This window comes from Trachemys scripta, chromosome 3 (genome assembly GCF_013100865.1).
Source record: "Trachemys scripta elegans isolate TJP31775 chromosome 3, CAS_Tse_1.0, whole genome shotgun sequence".
Classification (NCBI taxonomy): Eukaryota; Metazoa; Chordata; order Testudines; family Emydidae; genus Trachemys; species Trachemys scripta.
This window is the reverse complement of record NC_048300.1, coordinates 103,073,211-103,093,277: the sequence shown is the minus strand read 5'-3', so window position 1 is coordinate 103,093,277 and position 20,067 is coordinate 103,073,211. Positions and strand designations below refer to the sequence as shown.

Here is a 20,067-nt window from a genome sequence, read left to right as displayed (position 1 = left end):
TGAGTGCTTTACAAATTCCCCCCCGGACGCTATTTTTAGCACACAAAAGGAGGACATGTCCGGGTAAATCCGGACGAATGGTAACCCTATCCTACTTGTGAGCAAAGTGATATAGTGGACGGATCAGTGATTACAGACAGGATAGCCAAGTACACAGATTTAGTGCATTCACTCTGAAAGCCAGTCAGTATGGCTGAATGGATTTGACATGGTCCATTGTACTAAAGAACTGTGTTATATGCCCAACTATACCTGAAGTGACCATGTGCAACCTCTTTGTTTTTATTTTACAAATAAGGTAACTTAGGAGTTGCCATATTGGATCAGACCAGTAGTTTCCAGTACCCTCTTTCATGTAGTGGCCAGCACCAGCTGCTTCAGAGGAAGAAACTCTGCAGTGTAGGCAGTTTTGAAATAGCTTTTTTCAAGAGCAAGCTTCCTCCTACCCCAAAATAGCTGGAGGTTGTTTATGTCTGAAAGTTTTAGGACCCATATCTCTTTAATAATTCTTGGATTTTTGTTTTAAATATTTACTAATAAAACAATGGACATTTTTGGCTTCCTCGGGTAGGAATACAAGTCCTTGGACAGTAACAAAGATGGTGGATTGCACAGATATAACAGCACACAGTAGAAGATGAGAGCCCAGAAATCTTGGTCTCCTGGATCCCAGCTCAATGCACCTTTCCCGTAGGCCAAAGGGTATTCTGTGGGTAATTATCTGAGTTTGTCTCTTCCCCTCATTTTCCCCTTTGTCTGAATAAACAGACTAAAAACTGACTGACAGGTATTAAAATCTAATTGTAAATGGGGAATCATCATTGAGTGGGTGTATTACTTATCTTGCAGGGACTGGTTCTTAGCCCTATTCTATTACACATTTTTATCAATGGCCTGGAAGAAAACTTTATCATTGATGATTTTATGTTTGCAGATGACACAAAGAATAGAGGTGTGGTAAATAATGAGGAGGATAAGTCACTGATAACAGAGCAATCTGAATCATTTGGTAAGCTGAGCACAAGCAAACAGTATGTCTTAAGTAAGTAAATTTATACCCCTCGGAACAAAAAATATAGTCCATACTTACATGATGGGGGTTTCTATTCTGGGAAGCAGTGACTCTGAAAAAGACTTTGGGGTCATAGTGGATAATCACAGAATCATAGAACTGGAAGGGACCCCGAGAGGTCATCTAGTCCAGTCCCCTGCACTCACGGCAGGACTAAGTATTATCTAGACCAGTGGTTCCCAACCTTTTTCACGGAGGACCATGGCGGCGGACAAGCATCCTCTGAAATGCCGCCAAGTGGCGTCATCCAGAGGCGTCGCCGCCAAAATGCCGCCGAAATTCGGTGACATTTCGGCGGATGCTCGTCCGCCGGCCAGTACGTGGGTGCACTTAGACGCCCCGGCGGGCACTGCGGCGCCCGCGGGCACCACATTGGGGACCCCTGATCTAGACCATCCCTGACAGGTGTTTGTCCAACCTGTTCTTAAAAAAACCCCAATGATGGAGATTCCACAACTTCCCCAGGCAATTTATTCCAGTGCTTAACCACTCTGATAGTTAGGAAGAACTTCCTACTGTCCAAACGAAACCGCTCTGGCTGCAATTTAAGCCCATTGCTTCTTGTCCTATCCTCAAAGGTTAAGAAGAACAATTTTTATCCCTCTTCCTTGTAACAACCTTTTATGTACTTGAAAATGGTTATCATGTCCCCCCTCAGTCTTCTCTTCTCCAAACTAAACAAACACTTTTTTTCAATCTTCCCTCAGAGGTCATGTTTTCTAGACCTTTAATCATTTTTGTTGCTCTTCTCTGGACTTTCTCCAATTTGTCCACATATTTCCTGAAATGTGGTGCCCAGAACTGGACACAATACTCCAGTTGAGGCATAATCAGCGCGGAGCAGAGCGGAAGAATTACTTCTCATGTCTTGCTTAGGATACTCCTGCTAATACATCCCAGAATGATGTTTGCTATTTTTGCAACAGTGTTACACTGTTGACTCATTTAGCTTGTGATCCACTCTGACCCCCAGATCCCTTTCCGCACTACTCCTTCCGAGGCAGTCATTTCCCATTTTGTATGTGTGCAAGTTGAACATGACCTCCCAGTGAGACGCTGTGACCAAAAGGGCTAATGCAATCCTTGGATGCATAAACCTGGGAATCTTGAGTAGGAGTAGAGAGATAATTTTACCTCTGTATTTGGCACTGGTGCAACTGCTGAAGGAATACTGCATCCAGTTCTGGTGTCCACAGTTCCAGAAGGATGCTTATAAATTGGTTTCAGAGGTTTCACAGATGGGGTGACCAGATGTCCCGATTTTATCGGGACTGTCCTGATATTTGCTTGTTTGCCCCTGGACAAACAAGCAAATGCTCTGGCGCCTGGAAGTGCTCGCGCCACCCCCGCCCCGACTCCGCCCCCTCGTTCCCCCATTTGGCTCCCTCCCTGAATCCCCGCCTCTTCCCCAGGTTCACCATTCCTCCTCCCTCCACAAGCACTGGAGGGAGGCCCGGGAGATGCAGGGGAAGCGCGGGGCCGGGGTGAGAGAGAGTCTGGCCTGGCCCCGAGTGCAGGCAGGACTCAGTCGGGTGGTAGGGAGAGTAGGGGGTGGCCCGCGGGGCCAAGCGGTGGCTGTTCTCCCCCCCTGGGCAGCGGGACTCGGGAGCAGCCGCTGCTGCAGCTCCCACTGCCGCGGGGGGAGGAAGCGGCCGATGGCCAAGCTTGGCGGCTGAGGCTCTGGTGCCCCCGAACCCGGGTCTGTTGCGGGGACCCAGCAGCACGCACGCTGCACCCAGCCCCTGGCCAGTCACGTCTGGGCTGCTGCCCAGCTGGTGCAATCCCGCAGCGGCCCGGGGCGGAGGCATCGGCAGCCCAGCCCCGTTCGTTCCCCTGCGGGACCCGAGCAGGACGGGGAGGCTGGGGCCTGCTGCCCCCACTCCGGGGCCGCCGCAGGATTGCACCAGCTGGGCAGCAGCCCAGATGCGACTGGCCAGGGGCTGGGCGCAGCGTGCGCGTTGGGTCGCCACAGCAGGCCCAGGTTCGGGCCCGGGCGCCAGAGCCGCAGCCGCCAAGCTTGGCCATCGGCCGCTTCCTCCCCCCGCGGCAGTGGGAGCTGCAGCGGGAGCTGCAGCAGCGGCTGCTCTCGAGTCCCGCTGCCCAGGGGGGGAGAACAGCCCGACTGAGTCCTGCCTGCACTCGGGGCCAGGCTGGACTCTCACTCACGGTACCCCGCTACCCCTGTGTCTCCGGGGCCTGCATCCAGCACTTGTGGAAGAGGGTTTTTTTTATTTTTGTTTTTTTTTTTTTCTCTGCCACCTTTTTTTTTTTTCCCCCCCGCCCCCCCCCCCCCCCCCCCCCCCCCCCCCCCCCCCCGATATTTGACCTGGGTGATTTGGTCACCCTATTCAGAGAGGAGCCAAAAGAACAATTAAAGGATTAGGAAACATGCTTTATAGTGATAGCCTCAAGAAGCTCAATCTATTGAGTTTAACAAAGAGAAGGTTAAAGCGTGACTTGATTACAGTCTGTAAGGATCTACATGGGGAACGATATTTAATAATGGGTTCTTCAGTCTAGCAGAGAAAGGTATAACACGATCCAATGCCTGGAAGTTGAAGCTAGAGAAATTGGAAATAAAGCACAAAAAAGCCACCATAACCATCAGTGGCAATTTTAAAACGAAGATTGGATGTTTTTCTAAAAGATAAATTCTAATTCAAACAGGAATTATTTTGGGGAAGTTCTATGGCCTGTGTTATACAGGAAGTCAGAGATGATTATCACAATGGTCCCTTTTGGCCTTAGGATATATGAATCTATGGAAGTAGGGGTGGCAGGGCTACCAAACGTGCGAGTGCCATGCAATATGTTATAACCTTTGGCAAACCAGCCAAGTGTCTTAACATTTGACAGTAGTTTGATGGCCTGTTTGAAATGAGTTCCAAGTCTCAGACCAGTGGCCTTAGATCATATTCCAAAAATCACCACTGCATACAGCACCACTGTTAGAAGTTGCCGTAACATTCAAGGTCTCAGTCAGCATGACGTCTGAACTGTCACCACATATTCAGGTGAAGCACATTGACTCAGCAGTGAGGAATAAGCTCACATTCCCAGACCCCATGCTATATCTCTTCTGTGGATCTTAGATTTCTCTTTCTAGGGCAATCAGTTTGGCAGCTTTCAAGGGCATTAAACTCCCTTCTCTTTCAAACTGCCCTCCCCACCCCCCAAAACACACACAGGAACAAATACCCAATGAAATTAAATGTTAGAACACTGTCAAAATTTAACAAGAGATTCCTCCCTTTCCCTAACACCTCCAGAAAAATTAGACTAAAAGTATAAGCAGTTGTATTATTAAAGGAAATCTATCTGACCTCTGGATGAATAAAATAAAGCCTGCAGTTGAAACACAAACATTACATAGCAACATTATCATCTAGGCACCAGATGCAAAAATCTTTCTGTGATCATCAGAGACATCGCTGTCATGCACCAAAGGGAAAAAATTACCCTTTTTTTGTTTTGTTTTCAAGACAACTGAGACACTCAGTGTTATTGTTCAGAGACCTAAAGCACATTTAGCTGGCCTTGGAATGAGCAGCTCTACTCACTCAGCATATTAAAAGGTACCCTCCCTTAATAGTTTTAAATCATCAAGCAGGTGAAGGAGAATTTCATTGTTAGTTTAATGGAGATGTATTTTCATTCATTTACCATAAGCATTTTGAAATTATAGGGTAGATGTCTGGATGATTACTTATTCCAGTTTAAGGCACAAAAACATTGACATATGTTTCTGGCATGGATACATGTGCCAGACATATGGATGTAACTTTGTAGGTGGTTCCAACATTACCAGTTTCAAAAGGCAACATCATACCAGCTACAGCACTCAAAAGGTGTTATTAGTTCTGACACTGCTTTTTTGTTCAAATAGTTTATTAAATTGAAGTCATGAAAAGGCTGGTCAGATATGTAGAGGGAATATGACCAGGTGAACAAGGGTGTGTATGTGGCTTTCCAGACATATTTGTTATACATGTAGGGTTGCCAGGTGTCCGGTTTTCAGCCAGAAGGCCCAGTCAAAAATGGACCCTGGTGGCTCCGGTCAGCACAGCTGACTGGGCCATTAAAAGTCTGGCTGGCCACAGCGGCCGGCTCCATGTGGCTCCCAGAAGCAGCCGGCATGTCCCTCGGGCTCCTAGGCACAAAGGCAGCCACAGTGCTCCATGCATTGCCCCCACCTGCAGCACAGGTACCACCCTGAGCACTGGCTCTGCAGCTTCCACTGGCCGGGAACTGTGGCTAATGGGAGCTGCACCTGCGGCCAGAAGCCGCGCACAGAGGCCCCAGCACCTCCACCTAGGAGCTGAAGGTACATGCCAGCCAATTCTGGGAGCTGGCTGAGGTAAGCGCCGCCCAGAGCCTGCATCCTGCACCTCTACCCACCGTGAGCCTCCTCCTGCACTCCGAACCCCTCATCTCCAGCCTCACCCTGTAGCCCACCCCCAATCCCAACCCCCTGCCCCAGCCTGGTGAAAATGAGTGAGTGTTGGGGAGAGCAAGCGACGGAGGAAGGGGGGATGGAGTGAGTGGTGAAGGGGCAGGGCAGGGTGTTCAGTTTTCTGCAATTAGAAAGTTGGCAACCCTACAAGACATGCACATGCTTGGTGGTTTAGGGGAATTATAACACTATAAATGAATAGTTATGTGCCCATTTTATCTGGTTTCTTTGCAGATACAGCTGGAGCCTAAGCAGCACTGCTGGAAAGCTGATTGATAATCAGTACAAAACAACTTGGTTAGATAGACTTCTATAAGCCCTTCAAAACTGTAAATTCTTTCGAAAGGAGTTGATTTGTCCAGTGAGCCTCCAGTATGCTATCAGTAGCTTTCCTTTTCCTTGACCATTAATAAGCAAATGAAACAGGCAATTCACCAAACTTAAAAAAAAGGTGTATTATTATTTGTATTGGGGTAGTGCCCAGGAGTCCCAGTCCTGGAGCAGGACCCCATGATGCAAGGTGCTGTACAAGCACAGAACAAAAGGATAGTTCACACCCCAAAGAGCTGACAATCTCAGGCCTGGTCTACATTTGTGGTGCTGTGTAGGGTATGTATAGCTATACGCTGCAGTGGAAGGCTCTGCCAGTGGGATGCTACACTGCTTAAAATAGCAGTGTAGGCATGGGAGGCATCACTTGGGGCACAGAGAGCTGTGTAGGGTATACAGGGTTCAGGTGTGTGTCTACTCAACTCCTCTAAGCAGAGCCTCCCCATCTAAACTGCTACTTATACCTGTGGGAGCTGGGCATGCACGGTCAGTACTCTATACGTTACCGTAAGTACGTATACATTGTGTGCCTGATACAAATGCCACACAATACACATTTATTAGAGGTATTGATTCCTGGATTAAGCAACCTTCTCTGAACTCTAGCTGAAAGGATGCATTTTCAGGACATCATAACCTACAGCTGAGCTCACTTAAATGTTTCAGAAGTAAAACAAATAATAAAAAATTTGCACAATTCTGGTCACTTCATTCTAAAGTGAATCCAGACATTATGGCAATCAGATCTTCCAGCAAAACTTTATTTCAGAAATAGTGTTTAACACAACTGTTGTTGTAACATAAAACCCTTTCAGGGCTTGCATTCTATCCAAAGGAATGGCTAGGCAATTTGGGAATTTAAGCACTAAGTTAAAATCAACATCAAAAGGGATGCTTCAGGGGGCATACAGGAGTCACCTTGCTTAATAAGAACAGTACTTGTGGCACCTTAGAGACTAACAAATTTATTAGAGCATTGTTAGTCTCTAAGGTGCCACAAGTACTCCTGTTCTTTTTGCGGATACAGACTAACACGGCTGCTACTCTGAAACCTTGCTTAATGTTCACCATTTTCTAAGGCTACTTAGCAGAATGAAAACACAACGGTTCTATACTTAGCAGAAAGAAGAAACAATGGTTCCAGTTTAAGATTCTCTTTAGATATGTGCTGACCCCAGTAGGAAGCTGACACCAATTCAAGTTCAGACTTCAACTTTAAAGCAAATAGTGCCTAAGATTTATCACCTGGGAAACTCCTAGCGAATACAAAATTGTGATTAGTTTCACAGAACCTGGATACCAGGGCCACTACAACAAAAGAGAGCGTTCAAAACTCTTTGTTCAGATATATTGTTTAAGTACAAACATCTCTTTAAAAACAAGATGGTTATATATTCAGTTCACCTTTAATTCTTATCTTGCTTTTGTATACATTTTAGGTCAAACTGAAAATCCAGAGTTTAAAATAAAAAGTACTTCCCCCTGTTAGACATGCATTTGAGTTCACTTAGGTTTTGTTTTTATATTTTACTAGAACTAGCTTTGTTTAACTAATGGCCTGGGCACAAATACAGAAAACTTCAGACAAAGGAAACAGTCAAAGTCCACCGGAACAAAAGAAAAAAGAAAGGAGGAAAAGCTGTGTCTGAATGGTTCTGGGGTGATAGTCCTACTTCCTGACATGAGACTCTCCTGTGAAAACACAACATTCAGGGCTTCCAACTTATAGTAGCTGGATCATTAACTAGTCATTAAGAACATCAATAACAAATAGACTAAAGAAAGGGGAAAAAATCTTGACTGGCAAGAAACTGCAGAAGATAATCCAGCCAAGGTCACTGCAGTCTTCAGAAAAACAGAACATAGCACATGCAATTCACAGGAAATTCTCAGTGAGGGACCAGAGGACAGAACCCACTTTTCTCATCCTTCTAACCAGCAATTATCTAGCTGACAGTGTGAGAAGGGCACAGAAAAGTAGTACCTAACACTAGTAAACCAGCAGTCAATCACTGCCACCTTCTCTTTCTCCTAAAAGAGAGATTCCTACGTTTATCTCTAGAGGAGGAGGAGGGCATTAAAGGGTAAAATTAAAAAATGGATTCAGATTAAACAAAATATAAGAGCAGAAACATCGGACTGGATGGACCTTTGCATGTTTCCAACATACCTTAGATATTAAAAATTGCATGCTAAACTGTTTCAATGTGACTTTGCATTGAAAGAGCAAACTCAAGGTCTATCAGATCTCTTCTCAAATTACAATAAGTAAGGACACTCAAGGACACCAGTGAAAGTTACCTTTGAAGTCAACCCAATGAAACCCTCACAGAGAAAAGCTGTTTCATATTCTCTATTAACCTTTATTCCTTCCAAGATGGTTGTAACAATTACCATATGACATCATATTCTAAACAAATCTAAATATTACTGAGGAGTCTTAAACCGTACACAAAAGTAATTTAAAATATATAATATTACAAAACCCTTATTTACCCTGCTGAGTTTTTAAATGCATTGCTTCCTAAAAAATCCAGGGCCACGAGTAGGGTTGCCAACTTTCTAATTGCACAAAACCAAACACCCTAGCCCCGCCCCAGCAGTTACTACAGTCCCCCTCCTTCTGTGGCTTGCTCTCCCCCACCCTCACTCACTTTCACTGCTGGGGCAGGGGGCTGGGATGCGGGAGGGGGTGAGGGCTCTGGACTGGGAGGTATAGGCTCTGGAGTAGGGCCAGGGATGAGGGGTTCAGGGTGTGTGAGGGGGCTGTGGGCTGGGGAAGGCAGCTGGGATGCAGGGGTGCAGGCTCTGGGATAGGGCTAGGGATGAGAGGTTTGGGGTGCAGAAGGGGGCTCTGGGTTTGTGGGGGTGGGCTCAGGGCTGGGGCAGGGGATTGGGACGTGGGCTTACCTCCGGCAGCTCCTGGTCAGTGGTGCAGCGGGGGTGCTAAGGCAGGCTTCCTGCCTGTCCTGGCACTGTGGACCATGCTGAGCCCCGGAAATGGCCAGCAGCAGGTCCGGCTCCCAGGCGGCTCTGTGCACTGCTCTCAACTACAGGCACCACCCCTCAGAAGAGCGGGTGCTCGGGGCAGGGGCAGCGCCCAGAGCCCCCTCGCTTAGGAGCCAGACCTGCTGGCCGCTTCTGGGGTGCAGTGCGGTGTCAGAACAGGTAGAGACTAGCCTGCCTTAGCCGGGAAGCACCACTGATCGGACTTTTAACGGCCCAGTCGGCAGTGCTGACTGGAGCCGCCAGGGTCGAAAACCGGATACCTGGTCACCCTATCCATGAGTGACCTTCTGGAAGGGAAGTGCTATACAAGATATCTCCATCACTGATTATAGAAGTGGAAAAAACCTATTAGATTATTTTGCCCATCTCCTATTAAGAAGGAGACATTGACCTACTACGCACTCAGCAGCTGCACAAGCATGCTGGGCACATAGCTGATGAAACACGGAGAGAACTGGGATTAAGCTGCACTAAAAGAATGGTGACAAAATGAATGGGTAACTGAAAACCAAAGGAAGTCACATCTGGACTGATCAAGCACCTTTTGTTTCTGCTTTAGTGAGTTTTAATATGGCCTTGCTTGGTACCAGGTAGGTAAAGGAGAACACAAACTTGGATGCATGTATTTCATATAACCAAAGATTCAGCCACCAACTCCTTCCCTTCCCACATGCACATAGTTGTAAACTACTTTAGAAACAGTAAAGGCTATTTTATGTCTTCAGAGAAACAATTAGAAAGAGCTACTCTTCCAAAATATTTTTAACAATCTCTCATATATCATGCACCATATACCCACTGCATCTGAACAAATTCACAGGTAAGCTGCCAAAATAAATCTTATACTACTGGAGCAGGACCGCATGCACTTGTTTGTTTATGCCCTCCTCCGCCCTCTTCCCCCCCACCCCCCAAAAAAAACTTGTTTATTTACAGATTACTGTACTCAGAACTGGAATATAACGGACCCACTTTAGATATAGACTGATAGGATTTTTACTTCAGCAAGTTGGGGGAGTGGGAACTTGCCAGTTGCAACATCCTTCTGCCCCCCTCTGCTGGCTGATACAAGCAGCCACAGATATGAATGGGGCCCTTTTTCACCCCACTGTTTCTGAGAGAAATAATGAAGGACAGGGAGGGAGAAGGAGAATGAGAAAGCAAGAGAAGGGGAAAATGAGATAAAAATGGCAATCAATCCTGACAAAAAAGGTATGGAATGAGATCTTATAGAAATGCTTTGGAATAAGGGCACACTTACCAAACATCCCTCTACACAAACAAGGAGAAGACAAGAACCTGTATCTTGAAAAACTAGAAAGTGCTATTCAAACAAACCAAACATGGAAGCTGTTACTACAGAGCCTTGTGTACTATTGCTTCTGAAACTCTCCAAACAGGTATAAGAAATGAAACTGGCTTCTTAGAATACGGAAGAAAAAAAAACAAAAAACTGTTCCTATCTGGAATATATATGGGCTTGTTCAAACATACACACAGTAGAGCAAGTAACTACATATATATAAGGCCCTGACAGTTGTTGTGCTAGCATTGACTAGCAATATACTATATTGTTGTGAAGCTCAGATCTGTGTGAATTCTTTACCATCTTCAAGAAAAATTACAAACGATAAAACACACAGTTAAAAACGTGGACTTTTTAGAAGCCAACTAGCTATTCATTTAAGAACAATAACTGTCCAGCCCCAAACAACCCAACCCTACTCTGATATTTAAATAGTTGCCTGTTAGGCTCTCCTTTTCAATTGTGTGACTGAATGGAAAAATCTGATACCCTCAAGATACAGTGACTGATATTTATCAAGTGATATTTGTTTGGCAAGAAAAAAAAAACACCAAAGCAAAACAAACCCCTGGCACCTAATTGTTTTATTTGCTTCCTGCATAAGGGAAAAGGAATTTTCACGTATTGAGGGAATCCCTTGAGCAGGCAGAGAGAATTAGAATTGTGACAGGGCAAACTTAAAATTCCAGTCCAATTCAAAGATGCAGGATTGCTGCCACACCAACAGAATTTAAACCTTAGGAATCCTGGCAGAAGATGTTACATGATGCAGGATATGGTGGCTACAAATGCTTGATAGATCTCTATTATAGTCAACCACTATTAAAAAAAAAAAAAAGAGCACCAAGGACTTTTTTCTCACCAAGTATAGTTTGATGGGAGAGGCCCCGTTTTTGGTTGTAGTCTTCTCAGAAGTTACAATATTCGAATACACTTTTTTCTGCACTCTGTCATAAGGCCTTCCATAACATGTACAAAAACTAGAGTACAGTAAATTTCATGTGTCTTTGGCAAGGCTGCCTTCCACATTAGCTGCTATAGTCTCACTCGTTATTCTGCAAGCCTACAACAACCTGTTTTTTAAAAGACATTCATCTCATCAGAATATGAACATTAAAAAATAAAATCTACGGGTCTGTATAGAAAAGGTACATTGCAATTCATTTTATACCTTTATAATATAAGGCCCTAATCTCTATCTGATAATTAGATTAGTAATAACTTTTTTAAAAGTCAGATTTTTCTGGTAAATAAGATTTCAAAACAGAAGCTGTAATTAAATTGGTAGGCCAGTAATCCAGCTCATTTAAAATATATATCTATCATTAATATTGTGCTACACATAAATGAATAGAATATGAAAACATCCATTGATAAACTGCACTGATGGGTCACAACCACTCCTGACTGCATGCAGTATAGCTAGCAAAATGTACTGTATACTACGCAGTATGTACTCCAGAGAACACTAAGGCATACCTTTCAGTCTTTTGGAATTTCCATTCTTTTGCTGCTCATCTTCTTCGTTAATGGTGAATAAACCAGGGGGATTTGTCCTTGAACTTGTCTTCTTCAGTCTCTCTTGTCGGATAGCAGTAGCTGCCCCAGGCATGTTTCTGCTATCACTTGCTTATTACAATATAGATATATTTAAGCAACTGCAGTGCCTGTGTAGCAGCTAGCTGCAGACCTGCCTGTTCATTTGAGCACTTGTAATAGATCCCCTATCGGTAAGCAGTATGCAAAGAGCTGACAAATATCAACATCCACTTGGCAGCAGAGGGCCTGCAATTTCACCCATCTTCGAGAAAAGCCCTAATTAAAGGCACATTGGTTTGGATGCCTCTCTTCGCTGCTTTAACCTGTTCAATCAGATCCCAGCCCACAGCTTCTCCTTTCTGCAGCAGCACCTCTTTCCCAAGCTTCTTCCAGCTACAGCACACTAAAATATTCAGCACGCAACACAGGAGGAAAAAATACGATACGCCACCGTTAACAGTTGCCCTGACAACAGTGACATATCCTAATCAAAGGAAGTCTATGAATGTTGTCTCCTCAGCTGCAGAAAGCAGCCTGCCGGAATGCTTGCTCCTGCATGCTTAGCGCAAAGGGTTACAGTGTAAAGAGCTGTAACCACCTAGTCAACTGGGCTGCTCCTTCGCTCTGCGCAGGGCGGTAGGAGGATGGAGTTCTGCTTGCACAAGCAGATGAGTATTGAGCGAAGAGAAGCCTAAAAGGCTGCAGGCATGAGCCTGCATTTTGCCAGCTGTTCTGTTTATTAAAGTTTACAATCCCCAGCCTAACCAAAACTCAAACAACATGAGTTTTTCACTTAACACCTTCACGAGCATTGCATACCTTTTGCAATAAGAGTACATACACCCAGGATTACTGGCAAGTGTTGAGTTATTCATGTTTGGAAAATGTAAGTTAGTGTACACATTTTTCTTGTGCAGGCAATGTGGGCAAAGAAAAGGCTGCTTAAGTTGAATGTACAGTGAATATTCCCTATTGCAATGTCAGTTTTACAGCAAAGAGATCATTAATGAACAACAATTGGTTCTGCAGAAAGGCCAAATTACAATCAATTATAAGAACAACAAAACCTCACTTCTTCGGATGAGGTTTTTACTCACGAAAGCTTATGCCCAAATAAATCTGTTAGTCTTTAAGGTGCCACCAGACTCTTTGTTGTTTTTGTAGATACAGACTAACACAGCTACCCCCTGATACTTGACAATCAATTATAAGCTTCTGCCAGCTAAGTTTTCCCCATCATGATGGCAAAGTTAACATAGTGATTCTAGATTCTCATTCACCATCCACAATGAAGGACCTGCTCACACTTTTGCAATCTTCTAATTTTTTTAAACTATTTTTGCACAGAATCCAATCATCGCTGTGATATGCAAAGCCCTGAACAGCTGATTTTGCAGGTAAGCTTAGCCTCCTTTAACACTTCTACCATTTCTCAACCTCAAGCTAAGAGCACAGTTGCCACACCAAATACTATTAATCTTTAAACTTCAACCAAATCCTAAAAAATTATTTGTATTCCCAGAAGTTGCTAGGTGTTCTTTTCACATCTAAATTTCAGAATCAGAAATTTCATACACCTGGTCTAAAATGTTCTCCCTCCCGCCCCCCACTGTCCATATGTAGATGGCAATACACAGCAGCGTAAATGTTAGAGGACAATACAATAGCAATAGGGAGCTCATCTTGCCAATGCAGATGATATGAGATATGCAGCTGAAAGGGTGTCTCATCTATAGGTTTTGTGAAAAAACGGGCTGAGTTAAGGTTATTTGAGTTACCTTTAAACTGCACATCCAAATTGGTTGCCTGGAAATAGCAGTATAATATACCTTGCCTGACATTCTCCCTGAGGCTAGGGCCTTGGGAGGTCAGCAAGAGGTGACAGTTCTGTTCTCACACACATTAGTCATGTCACTTAACAGGGAAAAACTGGGGGATGATGAGGCATAGCATTAACTGAGCTCAGAAATGTAATCATAGAGCATTCATGCTCTGTATCTGAGAAAGAGAAAAAGGTACTAAGAGAAACAGTAAGGTATTCACGAAAGCACAGGCTTTGAGCCAGGTCTATTATCTCGCTTGCCTGACCCCCATATTTCCTTTTGACTGGGGTCCTTGCTCTTGGCAATATCCCAGCTTATCTGGGTGTAACATGGAAGTTAGAGACTGATGACATTTGTATAATAATAAGGTAGAAGGTGCTTTGTATTGAAAGGTGTTGGCCAAACGTAGAATTAACAAACAAACCACTTTGACACAAGTTGTTCCTACCTCAGCAATTTGCCTTCCAGTGTTTATTCAGGCTGCTACTTTGTATTGGAAAAGAGAAACTGGAAATAAGCTTCAGTTGCTGAAACCCTGTCCAGGTACCTGCTTACTACAACAAAGATTTATGCAATTGTGGGTACACACCCACATTAATTAGAATGTGTTTAACCTCTTGTGTACCATTCATATTTTCACAGGTAGCTAGGCTCCGTTTCCAAAACAATAGAAGAATTTAAAGTGCGTATGAAAAGTGCTTATACTATATGACTGTTTGGCTAATAATATAATTTCACTTCCTTTCATGTTTACAAATACATATTTTAATAAAACTAAACTCCTTTTAACAGTTCCATTTTGCAGATATTTTAAAACAAACTATCAAATAGCCACTTACAATACCTGTTCTATTTAAACCATTAATTTAAAAATGAAAAAAATGTGTTGGGCGTTTCAGCAAATACACCAATGATTGAATGGGCCATGTAGACTTGAGTACAATTTCATTCTTACAGGTGGTCCTCTCGAGTCAGGAAGACTGGCCCACAGAGATGACAGTTGGGGAAGTTGGCACTGTTACTTCTCATGTGTTACCGCTACGGTGGATAAAAGAAAGGATATCACGCTTTAGGTTTGAGAAGGACGTCTTTCATACATATTTAACTCACACGTAAGTGCATTTAATATGCTTAAATAGTTATTAAAGGAGAATGATCATTATTTGGGGAAGCAATATGGTCTAGTGGAGAGAGCACTGGATCTGGGTTCTATTTCCATGCTGCCATTGACCTGATGTGTGACCATGTGCAGGCTACCTCATCTCTCTGTACTTCTGTTTCCCCTCCCAGCATTTGTTTGCTTTTCTGTTTACACAGACAAGCTCTTTGTGGTAAAAACTGTCTGCCACTACATGTTTCGGAATGCCTAGCCCAATGGGGTCCCAATCTCACTTGCAGTCTCTACATGCTGCTGTAATGCAAATAATAATTAAAAGCTAAAATATCAGGCAAATACTCTAAATGCATAAATCCAGAAATGAAAAAATTCTCTGGCTAGAAGTAGAGACCACTTGTTTATGTTATACAAACATAACTACAACATTTTAATAATTAAAGTGTACTGTACAATCAAATACACGAAATAACTTTGTGCTCTTTTCCCTTTTTCTTCCTGATAACACTATAAAATACACTCAATTAAAATACAGTACTGCGATTGCTTAAAAACAGACCATTTAATAACTTGGATTGGACTCCTTTAAAATGGTAATACTGAGAATCCCTAATAAGTAAGCCCAGTAGATTTTAGCCCAGACTTGCCTGGGTATATGGAGGCTTCTGTATCAATTCTTTGCTGAAAGTAACTTTCTTTCATGAGAAAAATTATGGATAACTTAGCATACCTACTTTCTATTGATTGCAAAAATTCTATGCCTGTGGAATCTGGTAATTGCCTACCTCGTATACTGCTTGATGTGTAACACCCATAGGAAGCAAGTGAAACAAAGAATACAGGATAATTAAATGGTATGCTAGGAGATGAAAATACTTATATACTCGGTGTGTTAATCGCCGTTTGTGTAATAACACTCCATGCATCTGATTTTTAAATTTGCACTGGCTTGCACCAGGATATCTAATGCTCCAATCCTGCAATCAGCTACTCATGTGCTTAACACAGGTGAGTAAACTGACTGATTCCAATGGCACTACTCACACACTTCAAGTTAAGCTTGTGTGTGACTGATTGCTGGATAGGGACCTAAGTCAACAACAGACAATATAAATATTTTCTCCAAACAATTGCTTAAGCCATTTTTAGGTAATGGAGATTGTAAAGTGAGAGAGATGAGAAGACATGGTACATCTTTAAAAATAGAAATGAAACAGACTGCATATATTTGAAAAATTGATCCATATTTTGATTATTAGTCATTCAAAAGTAGTGAAACACTTTTGGCTATACTTCTCTAGTTACAAACTATAGAAATGATCCCTGAAAGTATAATCTAGTACTACACAAGTAGTTAGCCTCTTGTAGAAAATTTTTTTTTTTTTTTTTTTTTTTTTTGGTGCCTGGTGGGGAAAAAAAAAATACCCCTGTCTCCTTTCCTATACAGAACTGGGTTTTAAGTAAATACAAGACAGCAACTAGACTATGGTTTTAAAAAAACAGTCATGCTCAGCACATGAATCACTGAAAGTGTTCACAAACTATGGCTCCATCCTTGCAAAGGGATCTGCCCACTTGGAACCTATGGCTGGTCTTCACTAGGAAAAAAGTTGTGTTCCTACCATGTGATAACTAACACGTTGTAACTAACATGAGGTAAAATCCTAGTGAAAAGAAGGTACTTTGCAGTTTCCAATTGAATTAGCAATTCTAAGGGTACGTCTACACTACCCACCAGATCAGCGGGTAGTGATTGAGCTATCGGGGATCGATTTATTGTGTCTAGTGTAGACGCGATAAAAATCGATCCCCGATAGCTCTGTCGTCGACTCTGGAACTCCACCGTGGTAAGAGGCGAAAGCTGAGTCGATGCGGGAGCGGCAGCAGTCAACTCACCGCCGTCCTCACAGCCAGGTAAATGGACCTAAGATACGCCTAGCTATTCGCGTAGCTGAAGTTGCGTATCTTAGATCGACACCCGCCCCTCCCAGTGTAGACCTAGCCTAAGTAAGCCCTGGGCTCCTCCAGAGTCTAACTCTGTGGCTCTCAACCTTTCCAGACTACTCTACTATCCCTTTCAGGAGTCTGATTTGTCTTGTGTACCCTCAAGTTTCAAGTCACTTAAACTACTTGCTTACAAAATCAGATATTAAAAATACAAAAGTGTCACAGCACACTATTACGGAACAATTGCTTACTTTCTCATTTTTACCATATAATTATAAAATAAATCAATCTGAATATAAATATTGTACTTATATTTCAGTGTATAGTATATAGCGCAGTATAAACAAGTCATTGTCTGTATGAAAGTTTAGTTTGTACTGACTTTGCTAGTGCTTTTTCTGTAGCCTGTTGTAAAACTAGGCAAATATCTAAATGAGTTGATGTACACCCCCCCTCACCGTCCAGGAAGACCTCTGCATACACATACTCCTGGCTGAGAACCACTGGTCTAACTTGACTTACTAACTTGTGTGAAAGCTACCAATTGCCTTGCCTTCACAAGGATTTTATCTCTTGTTATTTACAACGTGTTAACTATCACATGATAAGAACAAACTTTTTTCCTAGTAAAGATGCACCCTTCCACTTCAAGAGAATCCCACCAAAGGAATTGCTCAGGCAGCATGCAAAGTGTTCGCAGGATTGTGCCCTCTCTAAAGAAAGTTGTCATATGTTATGTAATGATGCATGGCAAGTGCCACTGCAGGTCAGTCTGCTGCTCAGATATCACTACTTCCCCTGTAGGAATAAATTTCCCTTCTACAATAATACAATTCCTTTAAAAGAGAAAATATCGATCCAATAGCATTTTGAAGACAAAATTAACTGAAGAATGTGTGTGTTTAGCATTTAATGTTCCTCCCATGTATATCAGCCTGGACTTAGAGCAGTCAAACTAAATGAACACAAGATCACTACATTTTAGAACTTTATTATAACGGAGTAAAAATACTATGGGAGGGGTAAAAAAGGGCAAACTGCTTGTAACTTCTTTCTGGTACAATGAACAGAAGAACTCTGAGGACTCTACTGGAAGAGAGCTGGGTCATAAGCGTGGACAGATTTTTTTTCCCCCTGTGTAGTCCATGGGGGGCGAGGGGGGAGGGAAGGAAAGAGTGGCTCCTTTCCCTCCGGGTCTGTGGGCAGCCAATCTGCCCCACTACACCTCTGGGGGTCGCCTGACATGGGGAATCAGCGGGGCAATGGGAGACTTGAGCTCGGGCCTGTGATCAGGGCTGAACAACACACACAGTTACGGAGCCCCCGTTCCGGGTCAGGGCGAGACAGCAGAGTGTCCCAGGCTCAAGCCTGCACTCAGTCTGGGCAGCAAACCGTTGGGTCTTCTAGCTCCGGCGGAGGACCGACAAGCACAGGCTTCTCCCCTAAGAGAGGGGGAGACATCACCCATGGATAGGGATGGCGAGGGGGAGGGGAGAACACAGGCCCACCCACTCCACTGCGTCCCGGCCCAGGGCCCTAGCAGTGGCAGAGCGGTCTGCCACTGGGTCAGTGGGAATCCTGACCGCAACATGCCGACTCGCTTGCTGTTAGCGTTGCAGCCAGACTTGGGTCGGCTACCCCTGGGCCACTTCCCAACTCCCCCTCAGGGTGCACCTGGCTCTGTAGAGGGTCATCCTGGTTGTCGGGGAAGAGGGCCTCTGTCAGGGCTTGCAGCTCCTCGTTCTCAGGTCCGTAAATGGCCCTGGTGGTCCTGGCCAGTCCTCGGCTCCCTCGGGGTCAGCAGAGGCCTCCTAGCTCGGGAGCTCACAGGAGGTGTCTGGCTCCTCCGGTGGCTTCCTCCCAGTTGAGTTTTCTGGCACACCTTTTGTACTTCCGGTCCCACCCACTGAGTTCCGGTGGGAGGGTTGAGCATGGCCTGGCTCCACCCACCAGGGTTCAATGAGGGGCTCCTCCCCGTCCAGGTCTGTGGGCAGCCAATCCGCCCCACTACACCCTCCCTTCAGTGAGAACCCCATTAGAAGATCATCACAGGCATACCTTTTTTAGATCAATTTCACATTGGTCATCTCTGGTGAGCTTCTTTTCTTATGTCAATTGCCAAAGATTAAATCAATTAAAGTATTGCCTTTTAAAAAAAATACAGCAAGCAGACAAAGATTACAAACCTTCCCTTTCCCTTCGGGGATTGATTTAAAATCATCAGACTCAAGGCAGGGTCATCAGTCAGTGTAGAACACGCAGAAAACAAGATAATATCATCCACCTACATAGGATCTAGATTCCAGTTTTGCCTATCAGAGTATCACTGGAAATTCCCAGGCTCTGGACTCCTCTTCATTCCCACACCTATCCAATAAAAGGTATCCTATCTAGGAATTTTGGGGTCCATTTTGGGAAAATCTGGACATCTATCCCATAGTGCCTTAAACGGGGATAAAGTGCCTAGAAAACATACACCCAAAACAGAACAGGGAGCAAGACAGTCTGGTGTGTCCTATTCCACAGAGTATAGGGATGTAGGAGGACCAGCCAAGCTAGTTACAGGTATGGTTAAGGGTTCCCATTTTACACTGCAAAAATAATATACCAAAATTGCTTTAAGAAGACAACCATCTGCCAGCCCAGACTGTCTGTAAGGGAAAATAACTAACATTTTCACTCACAGCATTAACCATGTTGAACATTGACATTAAACATGTTTACAGTCAACCATGTCACTAACTTGTTACATACTCATAAAAAGTAGTGTTGACAGGGCTTAACGTAACAAATTCACAAACTGTACTCAATTCAAATTGATGCACTATATTCCTATTCATAAAGCCATTAGCCTACAACGCAACACAAGTAGCCTTAATAGTGAAGACACTTAAAAAAATTAAAATATTTTTATAAATTGGAAATAGTAGAAGTAGAGCATTATCTCAATAAAATATTACTGATAAGTCTGATTTAATAAAGCTGTTTACTAGGTTGTCGATGCAATCACATAATCTTATCATTGTTACCCTGGCTTTCCCTCCCCTTCTCCTTCCTCTTGCTTATTAAATCTACAGTAACTTCCCATTCAACGTCCTCTCGCTTAACGTTGTTTCAGTCTTACGTCCCTGCTCCGTTACAGAACATGCTCCGTTTAAAGTTGTGCAATGCTTCGCTATAACGTTGTTTGGCTGCCTGCTTTGTCCACAGCTGGCAAGCCCCATTAGCTCCCCTACACCCCGCCCCCACAGGACCTCCCGCCCACCAGCAGACCCTGCGGATCAGCGCCTTCCCTCCCCGCGGCAATCAGCTGGCTTGCGCCGTTCAACAGGGAGTGGGGAGGAGTGAGGACTTTGCACACAGGGGCACCTCCCAACTATAGTACTGTACGATTAAAAAAAAAAAAAAAAAAAGAAATTCCCTGGAACCTCCCCCTTCCCCCCTCATTTACATTATTCTTATGGGGAAATTGGA

At 43.9% G+C, this 20,067-nt stretch overlaps 1 protein-coding gene and 1 pseudogene across 5 annotated transcripts in view; both read right to left on the bottom strand.

The window, feature by feature from the left end:
* The window catches only part of MAP7 (microtubule associated protein 7), a 192,277-nt gene that overhangs the window by 159,910 nt on the left and 12,300 nt on the right, over nucleotides 1-20,067 (bottom strand). For 2 of the 5 annotated variants that reach the window (XM_034765575.1, XM_034765576.1), the window contains exon 1: nucleotides 11,650-12,294. The exons of 1 other annotated variant lie outside the window; for it this stretch is intronic. In XM_034765575.1, the coding sequence (XP_034621466.1) occupies nucleotides 11,650-11,782 (133 nt within the window). In that variant the 5' untranslated portion in view covers nucleotides 11,783-12,294. Of the gene's footprint in view, nucleotides 1-11,649; nucleotides 12,295-20,067 lie in introns of those variants that run through there. 2 more of the 5 variants (XM_034765578.1, XM_034765580.1) reach the window with 1 other exon arrangement.
* Nucleotides 15,913-15,985, bottom strand: LOC117875670 (annotated as a pseudogene).